Source organism: Zonotrichia albicollis, chromosome 5, assembly GCF_047830755.1.
Source record: "Zonotrichia albicollis isolate bZonAlb1 chromosome 5, bZonAlb1.hap1, whole genome shotgun sequence".
In the NCBI taxonomy this organism is placed as follows: Eukaryota; Metazoa; Chordata; class Aves; order Passeriformes; family Passerellidae; genus Zonotrichia; species Zonotrichia albicollis.
In genome coordinates, this window is record NC_133823.1 from 46,774,586 (window position 1) to 46,794,722 (window position 20,137).

Genomic DNA, 20,137 nt, shown 5'->3' on the forward strand with positions numbered 1-20,137 from the left:
CATCACAAAAATTCAGGGACCAGCTTCTACTGGCACTCATCATCTTCTACTCACAATCTTTATCAAATCCAGGGCTCTTATGAGCTAAAAATGGAAAAGTCTTTCTTACAAGATCAAGAAAAATCACCTTATGTAAATAAAGGGTGAAAGAAACATTCGAGAATGTCTAGTGATCCAAAGAAAAGGATAAAAATTTAAAAGCAAATTTAATAGTTAATAAGCTGAATCATTAGAACTATTTTTCAAATCATGTTCTTGCAAGGAAAGTATTTCTTATACCATCACATCTTCACATAAAAAGTATTAGGCAATTGCAAAGCATGGTTTCAACATCATCATCCAAGCATGCAGGGTACTGAAAAGCACCAGCAGGACAGAGGCCCACAATCCACCTAAGATTGCAAACTTTCCTTTACACATGGAAAGCCCACAACTGCAGCAGTTTGTTTTGAACAGAGTGACACAGACAAATCTGAATTTCTAAGAAAGATATTCTGAATCAGACTAAGGAGCTGTCTAAATCTGGAAGCTGCCTCCAGTGGATGCCACCAGAGGGATGAAGAGCATTGAAGAACATGTAGTCATGAATCCCTAAAATATTGCTCCTCCTTTAAATGCTTGGTGACTGTATTTAGAAGTATGCCAGTAGATTTTTCTTTTATTTTTTCCCTCAAGTCTTGAAATCCATATAATCTTTTGGCATTCACCCATCCTGTTGCAAAGAGTTCTTCAGCCTCATCACATGTTGTACAGACTCTCCCACTGCCACACACTGTGTACATTTCATGTACCCTTTTCCTATATTGTAAGAGACTGTGAACAGTAGCTCTTTATGCCACCCACAAGCCTTAAATAAACCCTTGGTCATCAGTTTTCCATGCTGAAGGCTCCTGTTCTGAATATTTTACCCTTATCTTTAAATACCTTACTCCCTCAACTTTCCAGACAATAATTTTTTCCACAAGGAAGAGCAAACCAGTTTCCTCAAGCAGGCAGTGTAAGTGCCAGACCCTGAACTATGTGGCAAAGGGATGCAATCATTTTTCTGCACAGTGAATGAAAATGAACAGCTTGTCTTCTAAAGGAGCCACTCAAAGTTACCCTGGTTGAGTGGGAACTGATAATACACAAGGAACACACTTGAGACTTTTTCCACATACTGAGTTTATTCTTGGCTAGTCACCCAGTTTAGCTTTACATTAAAACCTGGACTTTAGGCTTGCATTATGTATGAGAATCCAGATAAGTTTACAGTGCTAATTATTCAGCACAAAAGAAAACCTGCCATTAGCAATTCGATGCATCATTTATATCATCAAAATAAAAAGAACAATTCCCTTTCTTCTAGTAAATTTGGGCATAACAACTGCATCACTTTTCCAGTTTAGCTCCTTGCTCTTAAGTTACTGATTCGAAGGTATGCTCCTATTAACTGCGACAATTATGAAAATTAGTTTTATCACATGAACTTTTGACTGGGATCCATTACAATGCCATTCTACCTCTCCCACTGCATCTAGAATATCATGGTTTCAAAGTTCAGGGTGCTTTGCAAAAGCAATTTATTTGCCATGGGCATGCCTGTGGTACTGGTTCTTACTTTACTACAAGAGACACTCTCCAGAGCTCTATTAGTCTGAGAGGGTTAACAGAAATTAACACACAGAACAGGGGTTTTTGGTGCTGTCAGCAACTAACATTTCCCCATATATGTAAGAACTAAGGTGCTGAGCAAGGAGCGTTGACTATGGCACTACTTTAAGGAGTCTGTAAATCATAATTTTGTGCTAAGTAATGCACAGAGTAACCTTGGCATTCCTGCAAACTGTTTAAAATTTAAGCATTAAAGAGCTTGTAAGAGTGAACAAGGGACACAAAGGGTGAACGCTGGCAGGTAAATACAGTGAGACAAGACAGAAGTCACAGCCTCCTATTTTAGCAGTCTCAAGTAACATTTAAATGCACATCTTGAACAAATGCCCGGGGCAATGAGACATGTAGGAAGGACAGGAGAAGTTCTTCCTATTATTAGGCTCAAGAGTAAGAATTGAAAAGAAGCTCTTTGTCTCAGTGAGGAAGAAATCTTGGGAATCTGGTTTACTTGAGCCATGGTAACAACCCAGTAATATTCTGCAGCAGAAAATGATAAAAAGGAAGATCATATTTAGTAAGTTCAATGATATTAGAAACTAAAGGCACAGCATGTAGAGCCTATGAAATGAACAGTGATCAGTGAGCTGGAACAAAAACCATAAGTTTTCAAGTCAAGCTAAAATAAAAGGGAAAAAGGCAATGCTGTGAAGGGATGATCTCCAGAAAATGTCACCATATCACAAATGGACTTTTTTTTTTCCCCTGGAAGAGAGAAAGCGCTGATCAAATTGCAAGGGGCAGAGGTGCAACCGTGTGAATACAGAACTCCCTGCTGGGCTGTCTGCTCCACTGCTGCAATATTCTGGCCCAGAGAGGCTGAAGGCACAGCCACGTCCCACCAAGGTGGAGCAGCAACCGCTGATCCTGCAGCCTCCTCAGCTCACCCATACTGAAAGGCAAGGACAGCCACCAGCAAAGTCCTCAGTTGTGCTGTGTCTCAACTCACTGTCACAGCCTACAGAATCAGTCTGTTTATTGTTACAAAATGCAAGACAAAGATCTCAAAAGCAGCCCTATCACTGAACTCCTCCTAAACAAAGTAACATGGAATATTCAGATTTACAAAAAGAACATATTCATTTTCAGTTAAGCAGCTTTCCCAATGATCAGCACACTCATAAAAAACACCATGATAAAGAAAATCCACATGAAAAACCTGTCCATCACTTTTGCAACTTTTTTCCACTCAATTCCTTTGGCCCGGTTTGCTTTATGGTCTCTAACACAATTAGCAATATACTCAATATTCTTAATCAGCATTTTGTAACAGGAACAGCAATTAACATTTTCACCATGGACTCCATAGCTTTTATTCCAATTTCCACTGAGTTTCTCCTTGAGATCGCAGTCATCATTCCTAGTGGAAAGAGGACTCCTTACCTCTTTGTGCCTCCTCGGACTCCCATCATCCCCCTCTAACCTACATTCTTCTTCTTTCTCTCTTTTCGGACTTGTGCAATTTTCACCCACATCATAAACAAAAAAGATTTTTGACATATAGTCCAAAATAACCACCTTGGCCCACTGTGGAACAGGCTTTGCTTCTGAGCCACAATGATGGAGATTCATGATAATGATTGTCAATGCAGTGGAAGCTGTGATCATGGTCATCGTTGCTATGTAGTACTTCCCTAGAACACAAAATGAAATTATATTAAAGATATTACTCTAATTAAAAAAAAAAATCAAGGAGAAGCAACAGTGTGATAACAGGTGCTAAGCATAAATGCAAGAGAAATAAAATTTTAATCACCCTGATTCTCTTAGATCAGGATTCACCATTTAAAAACAAAGATAAAAGCCATTAAAATAAAATCTCATACTCATTACTGGCATGTCTTTAGCAGATGAGTGTGTGACTACCACATTAGCATGGTAAATATTTGCAAGCTAAGACCTCTGATTACTCAATGTTTCTCAAGAGCCTTGCTCTTTTCATAGTATCTGCAAAATCCCCATCCCAGTGGCTTCACACAGCACCTTGGAAATCCCATTTCCTCAGGTATTAACAACAGCGATGACCACACTTGGTTTGAGCTATTGATGCAGTCCACACCAGCAGATCCAGTGAGCAGGCAGACCTTGCTGGCACCCACAGCCAGTGTGCTGCCAGCGCCAGGTCAGAGCACAGCGCTGGAGGGAACACAAGCTGTGCTCCTCTGCCCTTGCTTTGGCAGCTGAACCCAACACAGCTGAGCACCCAACCGGCCTGTGCTGAGGGAGAAGCAGCTCCCAGCCCTGCTCTGCAGCTCTGCAGGACAAGCAGAGCTGACAGCAGCAGCACAGACAAGTGTGCTACAGACAGGTGTGAGTGAGCCCAGCTCCAAAGGGATTGGGATGGATGGCAAGGGAGAGCGCGGGAATAGAGACAACAGGCTGAGCTAGGTTCCTTTCACTGCACATGAACTTTCCTGAACTCCCAGACAAAAATTAAATTTCAGCATAATGAATTCCCAGGAACTATAATCCAATGTAGCAATTGTCAGATATTAAGACAACGGTGTGTGTGCCGGTCAGGCCATCCAACCGTCTGCATCTGACAGAAACATATCTTGAAACAGTCTGACCTTGTGCTTATAGCTTTTGGTTATACTTCATGTGTTAGTTCTAAAACTGTTTTCAATTACCAGCTTTACTTCAAGATGTGATAGCAGCATTTGAAATCTTTAACTATATTTAATAAATATAAAACAGCTGGCTAATGTATAATTTAAAATAAATACAAAATAACTTCTAAAAACTGCAGCATACCTATACAGATTCCACACATATTTTAAGTACTTCACTATGCTTCAAAAATGCAGCAAATTTATCTTCCCAGAAATCACAAATTACATGAAGATTCCCTGACATACAGCCCTGCTATTAATAAAGTCATGCTTAAAGACAAAGTGTGTAAAGCTCACCTATCAAAGGTACATTTTCAGATGGGGGCATGATCTCTGCAACCATCAGCTGGAACACAGTCAGAGCAAGAAGAACTGTAACACCCAGAGACACTTTCTCACCAGAGTCTGCAGGGAGATAGAATCCCAGCGGGGCCAGGAAAGAGATCAAAATGCAGGGAAGCAGCAGATTAAATATGTAGAAAGAGGACTTCCTTTTCAAAATCAGGGTGAAGGTCACATCTGGATAAGGCTCAGAGCAGCAGCCATAAGTGATGACATTCTTAACTGCTGGCATACCATGAATCTCCCATTCCACATCTTCTATGAAGTCAGAGAGGTCACCACTATCAAGAGAATTGATGAGGTCTACCTGATTACCATTATAGGTCCAGGACCCAAAGGTAAGGTTGCACTGCTGGCTGTCAAAAGGAAAATATGACACATCCACCACACAAGAGCTCTTTGTGATAGCAGGTGCATCCCAAGTAATTTTTCCATCATATCTCAGCACTACATTAGTATTTACTGGTTCTGAAAAGTCATCATCAGCCCTAAAAGACAGAAAAATGGCAATCAGGATTGACAGACAAAAACCTAAGGGTGAGAGCCAGAGAAGGTAGGCAATGGAGAAGACCCTCCTTTCACACCATTAAAAGCATGTTCCTGAAATCATATTTACACTGCATTTTAGTAGGAACTTACTAATAACCATCATTTACAATGCCCATGAATGCCAAACATCAGTGCTGCTGAGTTATGTTGCATTTGCTGGCCATAGTTCCTTCAAACTTGACCTCAAACAGAAGGCAGTAGGATAAGAGTCCATTAAAGGATGAAAACAGTCTGCAGGTCAGTATTGGCCTGGGAGAGCAGACAGGGAGTGCAGCCTTTATGTATCATCTTTTTGTGGGCAATCTTCCAGAGTTCTCAGGAGCCTCAGCAGAAAGAACCTCAGACAGCCAGGGTATTCAATTCCCAGTGTAGAGAAATTCAGAAAAGCTTTGCTGTGTAGCATAATTTTCAGATCTTGTCTATAGCTTTATTGCAAAATATTTAGATTATCAACAACAAATGTTAAGACAACAAACATACCCCTTGCTAAGGTAAGGTAGAGATGAAAGTTCAGACTCTGTAGGCCAGTTCCTCCTTCAACCCCCTCCCTCCCTCAAATATGCAAGCTGATTTTCTCCAGCTACACTCACTTGTTATATAGGACAATATCCGGTCTCCAAACCAAATTGCTTGGAATCCTGATGGAATCCAACCCGTCGTATTTATCCTTGTCCCATCTGAGGTATGCATCATACCAGCTCTGTCGAATCCACAAGTAAGCTGACAAAATTTGGTTTCTTTCATCCTGCATAAAAATGTAGAGATATTTCTAGCTGAAGGTGACAAAATCACATCTTAGACACAGACAGCATTTGTGATGTAGTGCTCAAAACAGGCCAGAATACTAACAGGACACAAAATAATTCTCAGACAGGCATCTAGGCCCATACACTGTACAGGAAAATCACTGGTCTGGACTTCCACTTGTGCAAACCTTCACCTCTCAGCACCCTCCCTAGTTTTAATCACAGTATCTAATCCTCCCAGTTCATCCTAATTTCTTTTTGCAAGCTTCAGAATAGCAAATAGCGAACAGATCCAGGCTCAGAAATTCTTTGAGAGCTTGGCGAGGCCTTGAAATTATAATTCAGAAGTCACAAAAATAATCTTTCCTTCTCCTTCCAGACACATTTTCTTTTGCCTTAAAAGTGTATCTTAAAAAAAACCCCATATTTATAAAAATTTCTGATGGCTAATTTTAGAGATTTTATGCAGCTTAGAAAAAGCATTTGCTGTATTTAAAATTCAGCAAAAGTTGCCTGGAGGGTGTGATACCAACACCTAACTACAAAAGAAGTCTTAAAAATTCAGTAGCTCCAGGTTTCCAGACTTATAATGGAAGCCTTAAGTGATGCAACCAGAGAAGAATGTACAAAATCTGGAGAACACAACACACCCCCAAGCCCTCAGGCCACCCCCTGTCCCCTGCCCCTGAGGCAGCATTCCTGAAGTTGTCACAACAAACTGAAGGATGCTTTTCCTACTCCAAACAAAAGGCTTACAGCTAGTATAGTCCTGCGTATTTTTAGAAAAACAGAACTCTACTTTCACTCACCATGTCTTTAATTTGGGACAACGTGATCTGAAGGGTGACATTCAGTACTTTATCTGTGTCTTCCACTGGTCTCAGAGCATTGGAGTAGTCTTCAAACAGTTCATTAAACAGCATGTGAGCATATTTCCCTTTGGCTGATTCTACGGCTATAAAACATGGACTTGTTCAGTACATGAGATTAAGCACTGAGCAGCATCAGAATATACCTTCTTTCTCCTGCTTCAAGCAGTATTTGCTCTAACAATATTTATCATTCATATATGGTAGAATATCATTAGTTTAGATACAGAAGAATACCTGATTGAGTTATTCAAATAAAAACAGCGCTCAGCTGGAGCAAGTGAATAGCTAACTTGAGCTTTTCACACCCACTGAAAGATAGTGTATACAGCATTCCTTACATTTTTGAAAGTAAATATAATTACTTTTATTTTACAAATTTCTCTCCCAGGCAGATATTACTGACTTACAGTCAGCAAGGTCTGAAATTTCACTTACTTGCAGGCTAATGGCTTTTGGTATGTCCCCAAATGAAGAACTGATAAGATTCCTGCTAATTCCAGAATTTAGTCTTTTTCTTTTTAAACTACCACCTGTAAAATGTCTGAGCTGCTTTTCTTCACAAGTTGGCAATTGCTTAATGTGTGAATACATCTGTGCACCAACATCTTTTCCAAACCATGTATTTGGAGATGCTGCTTGCTATTCAAACTTAGATACTAAAGATAATTGACTGAAACTTGAGGTTTGAAATTATGCTTTTGCTGTTTCATACTGTTTTGTACATCACAGTTTCTCTAGGTAGCCTCTTTACATAGATACACAAATTTCTGCAAGCAAAGGGCAAGGACAACAGAACCACTCTGTTACAAGCCACCCCTGAAGGTGGGGTAACTGAGGTTCTTCATAATAGATCCCTTGGGATGGGCAAGAGTGAAACAACACTGAACCACTGGTTGTGTATTAATGCACATATTTATGTATGGCAGGCTTATTTTAGAGCAATTTGATGCAACGCTGCCACTGAAACTACAGGGAAAACAGAAACTCTCCAACTCAGTCTTTTCCATGCTGGAGAATTAGACGTTATTTATTTATTATTATTATTATTATCATGTCTTGCTCAGAATAACATCCTTTATTCTGGGCAGGATGTTATTCTGAGCAGGACATGCAATGGAAATTATTTCATCCACACATGCCCGGGCTGTGCAGTGAAAATCATTCCATCCTACGTGGAAAAGTCTGGTTCTTTACCAGACTTTTCACTTATTTACACATAAAAACCCCAAAGAAATTCACGTTCACTCGTTTTAAATTACACCGTCCTTAGAGTTCAATCTTTGATTAGTTATTGATCCCTTCACCTCCGATACTAATTCGGCTCTCATTCCTTGGTTCTCTTATCAACCTTTTCCCAGACCAGGTGTCTCCGGGGCAGTAACGCCCGTTAATGTTCCTTTATTTCCCGGGTACCTTCTGGCTACTCCCCGGCTGTTAACCCCATCAGACCTTACCCGGTGAACAGTCTTTTGAAGACTAACTTCAATTCCCCTCCCCCGGGCAAAGGCGAGCAAAGCCCTGACTAAAGTCACCAAAAAAATTTTAAAAGTTTCCTCAATTCCAGCAATGGGAAAGAGGTACATAGTCGTACCAGTTATTAGCTATAGAAATGAAACAATATGAAAACATAGAGATTACACTTAAGAAAATACAGAAGAAAGAAAAAGAAAGAAAGGACGAGAGTAGATAATGGAGAGGAGCGATATCACCGTACGTGATAAGAAGTATTATCCCGTCTCACAGGACCTGCTTTTTATCGGTGTTCTCCCTTATCTGGTTCAAAGCCCAGCTTGTTGCCAAACAAGGGTTAATTTGTCCCGCTGATCTCCGGTGATGGGGGCTCACCCGCTTTGTGCCCACCTTCCTGCCCTCTGTTCTGGGGGCAGTCCGGCCTGGCCGGAGCACCCGCTGCTCCTGCAAATGGCCAATTGTGCAGGTCGTTATCGCTTCAGCGCTCCTGCAAGGCTCCGGCAAATGCCAGGCGGCGGTTCGCAGGGGACAAGGGCTTGGAGTACTTCTCTGGTGATTCACACCTACTTCCCAGGCTAATTAGGAGTTCAAAGAAAATCTTCCTGACTAAAAAGACATCCCAACAAATCAAAACTTCCCGAAGATCCCTGCAATTCTGGTCTTACATGATCGTTTTGCCTATGCATCAAACACAGGGTTAAACTAAACAGATCAAACACTTCTGGGGCTCAGCCACGTAGGGTAGATCAGGTCACAAGATCCTATGTGAATGAGATAAACTTTAGTGCAACATTTACCTAGCAAGCTGTATTCTCACCTTTGAGTATCACTGCTGTGCACAGCAACCACAGAGAGACGTAAAAGGAGGAGAGGCTCCTCATCTTCGTTTCTGGACCTTAAACAAAACTGTTCACCCAAAGGCACAGAAGTGTCCAAAACTACCCAAGGAAGTAAATCCTTCCAGCAGCATCCAGGTGCGGGCACACGGGTGCGGTTCTGGAAGCAGCTCGTTGTCCCTCGCAGCTGTCGGAGCCCTGCAGCCACCGTGGGCTCTGTCCCTGCCGAGCCCTCCCTCCCCGAGTAACCCGAGCGCTGCTGCTCCCCAGCCAGGGCTGAGACAGAAAACCGACAGATTGGGTATCAGTGCAAAAACTGTATTCCATTGCAATTGGACTACAAATACAAGATTTCGTCCCATTTATGACAAATCCTTTTACAGTTCTTTGGTGGGCTTTGTTTTATTGCACTTATGCTCTGCAATATCCCTCTCAGAACCAGTTCTATGGAACTTGTGGACCTTCACAAGAAAGTGATCTGACTCAGTACTTTAATAGGAATAGTAACACTGTACATCACACATCCAATGTCACACAGAAAAAAAACCAATACCCACGGCCACTCCCATGCTGATAAAACAAGGTTTTCATTAGCAAAGTGTTGCCACATGGAAGAGAGGCAGTTGCACCAAGGTCAGAAAACACATTTAATATTTGCAGTAGCCCAATATATCTGTGCAAACAAGAACTTTAACAGGTCTAGACAAGTTGGAGACCAGTACTCAGCACAGTGAATCAGGAGTAAAACTGGACTTTGCAGGTAAAATGCCATTTCCCTTATACAGTACAATTTTTCACAGGTGAACTTGACCAAAAAAAAAAAAATTAGTTACTGGACCACACTTACATTTAGCCAAAAGAGTTTCAGGAGAAAAACGTGAATATGAAACAATACCTTACCTGGCCTTCCATCTCACCCTGATGGTCAGAACTTCAACAGCTCTGTCTATATTACTCATGTTGTCAGGTTATCTTCCTAGTACCACAGACATTTTCTTCCAAGTTTCTCAGACGAGGAGAGATTGCTTCCTCCTCTCCGCAGTCCAATCCATCCTTCATGATATACTGCAGTCCATTCTGCCATCCTTTTAGAACAGAAAACAGAAAACAGTCACTAAAAGAGAAAGTGAAAATATAGAATGAGCTACCAGGAAAGAAATTGGTCCAGAATAGTCCTGATCCACAGAGGTCATAAAATATTGCTGTTTTACTCTTGCACAGTCTTCTGGCCAGAAGAAAAGTCATCCCTCCATACACATAATTTCTACACAGCAGCACTACAAGCAGTCACTGGCTAATGTTTGTGCTTTTGTGGGATTTATAAATCAATTACATCTATGGCCAGGTTTACTAGGTAAGCAATAAATAATTTTGGTCAAAGCTCCTGTAATGGAATCCATCTCTGTCATTTAATTTGAAGAACTGTCAAAGGAGTAAAAAACTAGAAAACTGTTTAGAAGTCAAAAAGGTCAGAATAGCCCCTTGGCAGTATGTAATAACTTGCATTCTCTGTGGGATGAAGGTATGTGATGCTAGAGATAACAAATACTATGGACACAAGATGAAAGATTTTTGGATACAGCCAGAGAAGTGCATTCTCAGGGGATAATTTTAGTCTACAATAAATTGTCATTCTGTCAGCAAGGAGCTACTGCATAACATCTCTTACTGTAATCACAAGGGTGATGAGGAGTACTGCTTCAAGAGAGTTGCTATAAACACTACTGGAACCAGGACAGCCTCGCTCTGCCACAGGCTTGAGACAACCGCGTGACCTGTTACACCAGCAATACACACAGGTCAAGCAATGTGGACTGATGTACTTTAATTAAACATACAGACAGGTAAACATGAGCACACATGTATATCAGACACATTTGTTACATTTGAGATGCTGCATTGATTGCACAGTGCTTGCAAAAGTAAACTAAAGCACCTCCCAAAGCCTTTTCAGTATTGAAGACACAAGAAATTTAACAGTGTTAGTATGACAGACCATCTGTCTTCTTTATGTCTGATTTGTATTTTTAAACAAAATATCCCTAATGTATATATTTTGTATGAATGCCGAGCATTCACATTAATTTCTCGTTGATCTGAGAGATTCTACTACAAACCCACACTTCCTCAGAACATAGTTTTTAAGTTTTGGCGTGATCTAAGGCAATACTATTCCCAGATCAAACATCCCTTTTAACTTTTAATGAAGCTTAAATTCATAGTTAGAGAGCTGTCTTTCTTTACAGTAAAAAGCTCTGCTACCAAATCAGAAGGCAATACAAGATACGAAGCCGCTTACAAGGATAATTTCAGAGGAGTGACGGGTGTTGGAGGTTAGAATGGAGCCACAACCCCTCCCAGGAGAGCCGTTCCCAGCAGAGCTCCCGGGATGCCGTCGCAGTCCCTGTGCCAGCAGATGGCCCTGTCACCCAGCCTACCGATCACCCAAAAATCGCATCGCGTCTCCGCCTGCTTCCGTCACCTTCGCGGATCCTTTGCCTCACATTTGATGTAAGCCACGGTGAGCCAGGACGTTCTTTTAAAGAGAAAGATGAGCAGAAGGAACCAAACCGTTCGGTGGCTGGATCCGGGCTCTTCCCGGACATCCCTCTGGGCAGGGCTGGGCCGGCCCGGGGGTTCCAGGGCAGGGAATTCCAGCCGTGCCATGCCGGGAGCCGGCACCAAGCCTCTGCCCGTGCGGAGAGACCGAGGCACACGGCACAGCAGCCAAGCCCGCTCCCGCCTACTCTGTTCCAGCATCGGACTCCGTGGGAATGAGTCTGGGCTATTAACAGAGCTTTAACTCAGTGTTATGGACCATTCATTGGTGCACTGAGCTTGTGCACCACTCTCATAACACATTTAACTTTTTATGCTTCTAGACACCCATATGCTATTTTATAGACATCATCAAAAATATAAATAGGACAGACTGAAGTAGAGATGACATAAGAGAGATCTCTCTCATATTAAAACTTCCAAAGTTAGATATTTATCTTAGCCAAACTATAAGCAATGTAGGTAAGAAGTGTAAAAACATATTTAGAATTTTGTTCTTTCAATCCTTCTTCTCCTGCATAAAATAATAATTTGCTCTTGAGCCTAAGGTTTTTACATGTACATTTTCAGAATTTTTAATGGATTCTTACCCTTTTTTGCATAAAAACCATTAAGAGTTTTCAGCCTTCAACTGGAAAAGCTGCAGATACTGTACTATCACAGACCTAAGGCCGTCTGTACCATTTATAATCCATCCCTCCATCAGAGAACAATAAAGAAGAACAGATTGGTTTCTAAGCACAGTTTGTAAGAAATGTCTCACAGTCTGCTACTTGCCTTCCTGCCAATTTTTCCCCACAGAAGCTGTTGCATTCCCTTTCTTCACAGCATTTGCTACTGAATATTATCTTGTGATAGGGTCAAGCAGCACACTAACTGTTCAGAGTCAGACTTCTCTCCTTAGACTAACTGCTCTTAACAGCACGAGTAACAACAGCTGAGAGCACACAGCTCTTCATTTAGATGCAACTTGTTTCTCTCCACCTCATTTTTTCTCACCCACCTACTGCCTCCTCCTTCCTCTCTCTAAAAATCCCCTACCACCCGAAACCAACACACTCATTCATATTTTCTTCCACCCTGCTGTACACACAGAAGATAGGAAATACATTAGGAGAGTTCACAATTCTAGCTCATGAGATAATGAAGAATATTAGCCACATTTTCCAGAGATGGGAAATCCTCATTTGCATGTTACAGTTCTAGGGTTTTCTGAATATAATTTTTTTAATGCACTTACACAGGGAGTTCTGCCAACCACCTCCCAGCCCCTGAAGAGAAACTTTCTGCACCTAGAAATCTGGTATTACTTAATGTGATCTAATATGCAGCAGGTTACCCCTTTTCCAGCACAATGCTTACAAGCTCATTAGTATTTTGCCCATCAGTATCTGGCAGGGTTAAGGACAAAGATAGTTTATAATTTCAGGTATCATAAAGCTATTTTATACACAGCTCTTTCTCATTGGGATAATTTCCAGCCTGGAACATGCCTTTGAAAGGCCAATTGCAGAATTTGAGCTCTACACAAAGGCTACCTCTGGGCTTAGACACAAATCACAAGTTTGCTCTGACAGGCAGCCTGATGCTCCAAAGCAAGCTGAATTAGAGAAAAAATTCTAGGTTGAATTTTTTCAGCCAGAAATGTGCTGAACATCATCCTCCTGATGGTCACTCTTGAGCCATGGAAGGCAGCACACTACCTCAGCTTTTGGAGCAGAAGGAAGTCTCCCAGCTCCCATTGCAGGCTGAGGACAGCTCTAGGTGTCCCAGCTTGTATGTGTATCGCAAAGAGCCCCAGACATTAAACTGATGTCTGAAGAGGTGAGACTGAAAAGCAACAGTTTAGACACTAATTCAAAACTGAAGTTTCACTCTCTCCAAAATTTAGAGATTGATAGGAACACCCCTTTAAAACACTACCAAAACTCATCATGACCACAGGAGTACCTGCATAGAGAGTTTAGAATTTCCTGAAAACATATGCTTTCCTGGTGAACTCACATCCACCTTGCAACACAAAATATGGCACTACTGCATAGGGGAGGACACAACTCTAAATTACCACAATGCATTTAGGCCCAAACAAACCTCCCTGTGGGACAAACCAAGCAGCAGCTACTCATCTCTGAGGGAAAAAAAACTTTTGATAAACCATGGGTTTAGCTACTGAAACATCTTGTGGTACATGGGCACTGACATTCTTTAAAATGTCCTAGCATGAGCAACCTACATTATGCTGTGGTTTAAGCAAAAATATTTCCTCTCGAGCAAAACATTGTAGTAAACCTGCTGATTTATTCAAACTCTGCAGCTGCACTCATTCTGGCACAAGAGAGTCATCTGTATCTCGGGAACAAAGCACCACCATTTCAGCTGAAGACAGCATCCCTTTTCTGAAGTATCTGTAAGCACAGTGGCTCAGTTAAGAAACCTCATTTCAATACATTTGTTATGGGTTGAAATGAAGAAAACAATATAATCCTGGAGTTATGGGTCATGGAAGAGATAAAGAACACTGCTCTACCTGGTTTTAACTGATGGTGATGGAATACTTTTGGTTACATCTTGCATTGCAACCTAAGACAAAGGGTTTTTCAGCTTTTCCTAGAGTCAGTACACTTAGCTTTTCATCTTGCACATGACAAAAATGCATGAAACCATTAATTGACATGGTAGGGAAAAATGTGAGTTGAAATAGTTCCCTACTTTACACCTTGAAGTAAATACCCTTCTTATTGCCTATTCTTTTTCTATACTTTAGAACTGCTAAATGAAAAGAACTAGTGTGTTGGGTTTGCATGGTTGGGTTTTGGTAGCAGGGGGTTAAAGCTGTGGCTTCTGTGAGAAGCTGCCAGAAGCTTCCCCTGTGTCAGGCAGAGCCAATGCCAGATGGCTGCAGGACAGCCGTGCTGCTGGCCAAGCCTGGGCCAGTTAGGAATGGTGGCAGTGACTCTGTGATAACATATCTAAGGAGGAAGAAAGAAAGTTATTGTGCAGATGTAAGTGTGGCAAGAGAAGGGTGAGAATATGCGAAAGGAGCAACTCTGCAGACACCCAGGTCAGTGGAGAAGGAGGGGCAGGAGGTGCTGCTTCTGAGGTTTTACTTCCACTTGGGAATGGTATAAGATCAAAACTCTGGCTGTAGGTATAAAATGTAGGCAGAAATAAGAGCAAAGATAATCCTCTTTTCTGCTTCGTGTATCAGAGACAGAAATTACAGATAAGGCAGACATCCATTTTCCCAGTATTCCTGAGCAATCATCATGACATTTGTTTGCCAAATACCAGGTTCTCCAGAAGACAGACTTACCTAAAAGCTTTCATTATAGCACTTATATTAAAGGTGCAAGCATTAATACAGCCATTGCTGTCTGCTAGGACAACTATTCGTACCCCTAAAATGCTTGCAAAAAACTTTCCTGTATCCCCATTTGGGAAACACAATTTATTGCTGAAATCAATTAAATGGAAGAGTCCTAGCAGTTAGTTAAATTGTCAGGCTGTTAAAAAATATTTGGGCACTGGGAGTAACAAAAGTATGAATGGGGCAGCCCCTTTTACCTCTTTCTGCAGAGCCACCCCTGCAGTCCCCCTTCCCACCACGACTAAAGCCATGCAACACAAGGCCAATACACAGACCTTTCACAGCAAGGTGAACAGACAATGCCAGAAACCAGCCTGCCCAGATGGAGCACCAGCCAGTGAGCAGACACATCACATACACAGGGGACAGCAAAAACCCAAAGCTTCCACGCAGCACAAAGCACTTCATTAGGCAGGTGTGTTCTGAGTACTTGCTCGGCCTAAAGAGCAGCAGCAGTAGCCGCTGGGCACCTCAGAATAATTCCTGGGAAGATGCTGTATTTGCTTAGCTCTACTTACACTGAAGATTTCATGCACAGAAATGGAAATTACTGTGCACCTTGTTCAGGTGAACAAAGGAAAGAAGTGAAAAAGACAGCTTTCAGCTGCTGTCTCTGATATCAGCACAACCATAGGAGTGTCGTTGTGCTGTAGGTAACTCCCACAGCGAGCCCAACACCCAGTGCAGAGCAGAGATGGAGGGGCTGCCCTGCATGGAAAGGGCGTATTTCAACTAAAACCAAAAAGTGTCAGAAATCACGGCTGATCACCCACATGAAGATGAAGTCAGCATTCAATTTCAGCCAGCTACCATCTTTCTGTTCCCCATAATTTTGTTAGAGAAGGGTGTAGTGCAGAGCAAAATACAAAACCACCCTGTTGAGCTATAATCATAATACAGGATGGAAGCAGTGATAGGAATAAGGGTGATCTAAAAGGCTTGCTCACCACAGTTCTCAGACAAGGGATTGTCTGACTCACCAACTCCTGTCCCCATCCAGCCATAGGATGAAAAATATTTTCCCCCAGAGGCTATCAAAGTGCTACAAATGCTATTAACACCAAAATAAGAAATTGTACTTCAAGTTCAAGCCATTGTACTTTATGGTTATGGTTGAAAACTCAATTTTAAAAAGTAACTTAAAATTCAGAAAAAAAGCAGGTCAAATTAAGGCCAGCATGTACCACATCCTAAGGAAATCATTAACTGTTAGGTGAACCATGTGCTATTTTTGTTATTTAAAATACTGATTAAGCTAATTATGCTCACAGGGAATTGAGTCTAGAAGATTAAATCTTTTCAGAGGCAGAGTTTGGTGAAAAGTTACTATCATCCATTTCAACAGCAAAAGGTATAATTTTGAACATTTTATGATGATCAACATTTTAAGAAGATCATCCTTTGGTGTCTGTTATTTGGCTAATAATGTAGCTTATACTTTCCTTTTGACCTTAGTGAAATGTTAGTGTCAAAACGTGTAGAGGTAGGCCAAAATACAATACTATTTAGCAGCTTCCTCTTTAGAACTAGTACCTTAAAAGCTCCCTTTTCCTTTGAGAGCAAAGAATGACAAACTGAGAAAACTCAGTTTGTCATTCTTTGCTCTCAAAGCCAAGATTATGATTTCTGAGTAAATACCAGCAATAGTACTAGTAGGCAGAAACTGTTTTTAAAAAGGCAATATTTATTATCTCAAGATAATAAAGATACTATACAAGATAAAAATGCAGTTCATGCACAAGGGTTTAACATTCCCCCCACCTTAAAACACAGACAGAACAAACAAGTTCTGTGTTAATTTAAGATCACCCCACTGTGAGGTAGAAAATTAATTTTAGGCATTAACACTAAATTCCTGTCAAAAGCTATAAACTATACAGCTAAATTTGACTCTACATAAAGAAGATGATTCCTTAGCCTCTATTCTCCCGTTGGTCTCCTCGACAGGAATCTCCCTGGGATCACGCAGGGCCACCTTGCCAGGCGAGTGACATCTTCCCAGGGGTATCCGCAGCGCGCCGCGGTGAGGGCAGTGCCCAGCCAGAAGGAGTGCGGGCCGTAGTGCTCCGGGGACAGCCCCAGCAGGCACAGGGCACGCCCGAGCACCGCCCGGAACTCCCGCCTGGTCACGGGCCGCGAGTCCGAGCGCACGAAGAGCGGCCCCTCCTGCCGGGCACGGACTGCCAGGTAGCTCCGCAGGGCCAGCACCGGGCACACCCACGGCTCTCCGGACACCGCCAGGCTGATGACATGCCTCTCGTGATCCACGGGAGAATAAGGCAGGAAAAGCAGCGCCTTCCTCTCCATCAGCTGGAGATCGCTCAGGTACAGCAGCTCAGGCTGCAGGACATCACGGTGCTTGGCCACAATCTCTCTTATTCGAAGTGCCCCAAAAAAAGCCACAGTAAATAATGCGCGAAACAATAAGCATTCATAGTGAGTTATGCATGCAGACTCCAGGACTCCTAAGAGAGACCGCAACATCTCAATTGTTACAGGCAAGTATTTATCCCTCAGGATACCCGCTCGACGTTTCAACCCTGTCACCATGCAACAGGTCATAGGATCTTCCAGAGGATCAGCATTACCAGTCAATTTTGATAAATAAGAAAGTGCTGCCACGTATATGAGTGTCTTCGAGGAGGAATAATTCGATTCCACGGCCAAAAACCCTCTAATTTGTTCCACTGGAATTGGCCAGGCTGCAGGCATTCCCGTGCTTTCCCTGAAGACAAGGAATTTCTTCAGTCCTTCGAGGTAGGCTTGCCAAAGCCTACTGTCCCCTGAGTGCTCCAGCAACGACAAAGTCTTCAGAGGCCAAGGTCCCAAGGAATGCTTCTGCTGATGACTGATCTCGCCTCCTGCAAGAGAAGATCCACATTAGCACAGGATGACAAGAGACATAAGCATACTGTTTAAACGGCAATAAAGACTCCAGCGCTCCTGAGCGCATCACACCTCCAGATAACGCTGTGAGTTTGTCTGATAGGCAGCTCTCGCCCAGGGAGCACCGGAGATATTTTTCAAATAAGAAAAAAGCAACATATCAGGCCCATTTCAGGCACTGGATGCGGTAACACTCCGTGAATTTACAGGGTTGCGGAGTGGTAATGGGAAAGACAAATAGAAAGCGATTTTTAAACTAAGGGATGGCTTCAGAAGTAACAACAAAGGTCACACAGCCCACTCCCTCCAGTAGGCAGCATCATTTCCCAGCCCGGGAGGGAGAAGTCTCCCAACCCATCCCTCCTAACCCTCCAGCCTCACACAAGAACCCGAGGAGAATCGAGGCGCTGCCCGGTGCGGTGCCCCCGGCCCCGGCCCGCACTTACCGCTCCGCGGCGCTTCCCGGCTGCGAGGCGGGATGGCGACTCCGTGCCCGGCCAGTCTCGGCTCCAGCCACTCCATGCCCGGCTCCCGGGCCAGCAGCGCCAGCATGTCCCAGAAGGGCGAGGCGGCAGGGGCAGAGCAGGCCATGGCAGCGGGGCGAGCAGCGGGCGGCGACTGCCAGGCTGAGCCCTGAGGGCCCTTTTATCTAGAGCCCTCCTCGGAACAGCCCCGGTGCGGTCCGAGCGCTGCCCCGGCTGATTGGGTGGGGGATGGGAAGCCGGGCGCGGCCTGAGAACGGGGAGGTGAGAACGGCGAGGCCTTTATTACGTTCTCTGCCAGAGTCTGAGATGTGAGTGGGTTTAGTGATAAAGTTAAAAAGGAGAGAAATGTACTTGTATTACCCCCCCCAGTTATCTCCTGGGCTCTGCGAGACGTGGTGTCCAGGTTTGGCAGAGAATCGCTGAGGGCAGCTGGCTCTGTTCTGAATTACTCAGCTGCCTTCCCCCTCTGAAGTACATGCTGAGATGCTTTTGCAAGGTTCAACGAGACAGCTGCCTTCCCACAGCAGCTATCCCAGAAAAATCCTAAGAAAAAGCCAAAGCTACCAGGCTCCTCGGCCGACAACCTAAGCTTTTTGAAGAAAGCTGTCCAGGGACGGCGGCGGCCGCCTTCCCGAGGAACTTCCACCCCGTCAAGATCTGACTATTGCTCCTGGCCGTCCTAGAGACCTGTACTGCCTCTGTAAGTCCCTCTGCTGCTGGCACTCTCCTTTTGCTAACAAAATGGCACGGGTTTGTGGCAGGGCAGAACAATAGGGCCGGGGACAGATTAAGCCACCTGCGGGCACATTCTCTGCTCCTTCCTTGGCCTCAGCTGCAGCACAATGGAGGCGATAATGAGCCGATTAGCAGTTCCTGGCACTGGAAGTGTCACATTCCAGGTGAGTCCCACGTGGGAAGAGGGCGGAGGAGGCAGGATGGGGGGCCCGCAGGGACCCCCAGCACAGGCTCGGATTGGGCCGCAGCAGGGCTCACACAGGGGGCGTTCCAGCTGGCATTGGAGGGCCAGGGTGTAAAAGGGCAGCACGGTGAACCATCGAGGAGTTGCTGTTTCGTGCTTCTCGCTGCGAGGCTGCTGTTTCGTTGGTGATGGAGAGACCAGACGAGCTGCCGGCTGCCCCTTCACCCTTCTGGTCGCTGCTGGCGCTGCTGCGGCGGGAGCCCGGCATGGAGTGGCTGCCGAGCGGGCCCGATGGCTGCGCTGGATCGGGCGGCACCGGGGGCCTGGAGGCTGGCAGCGGGGAAGGAGCAGGAGGTAACTGCCCTTGGGGGGCAGGGAGGGGAGGGGGCAGCTGAGTGGTGGGGGAGGTGGGTAGGGTCCTGCCAGGTTCTTCCATGAGGTCTGACCACACTGTTGGAAGTCTTCTGAGACCTCTGTGAACTCCTGAATATATTCTAACTTTGTGGTGCCTTTGTCACTCCTGGCCATTCGCGTCCGTTGGTGGAGGTCTGAGGTCACAGAAACCTTGCAATAGGGTGTCAGATCTGTCACCAGGCTTGAGATGTTGCTTTAAAGAGACAAATAGGTGGGGATTTGTGGGTTTTGAGAATTTAATCCTCCTCCTGTGTTCTGGCTGCTGAAAACTCTGCAGATGAGAATCATAAGAATGCATGGGACAGGCTTTTTTTCAAAAAAGTTCAAGTAAAGGCTGAAGCATGTTGAAAGGGAGGGAACTTCTATCTGCTTTTGTTTACCATTACTAACACGGTTTTCTTTCAGCAGATAAGCTCAGCCGGGTTCCTGA

At 43.8% G+C, this 20,137-nt stretch overlaps 1 protein-coding gene across 1 annotated transcript; it reads right to left on the reverse strand.

Annotated features, from left to right (window-relative positions):
- Window positions 1–647: 647 nt before the first annotated feature.
- CHRNA9 (cholinergic receptor nicotinic alpha 9 subunit) lies at window positions 648–18,743 on the reverse strand. The gene is made up of 9 exons (XM_074540451.1): window positions 18,336–18,743; window positions 16,929–17,864; window positions 10,061–10,162; window positions 9,228–9,353; window positions 9,059–9,136; window positions 6,709–6,854; window positions 5,744–5,898; window positions 4,560–5,092; window positions 648–3,284 (listed from the first exon to the last, which is right to left on the reverse strand). The coding sequence occupies exons 1-9, from the start codon at window positions 18,478–18,480 to the stop codon at window positions 2,740–2,742; spliced, it is 2,766 nt and encodes a 921-aa protein (XP_074396552.1). The 5' UTR covers window positions 18,481–18,743; the 3' UTR covers window positions 648–2,739.
- Window positions 18,744–20,137: the final 1,394 nt, after the last annotated feature.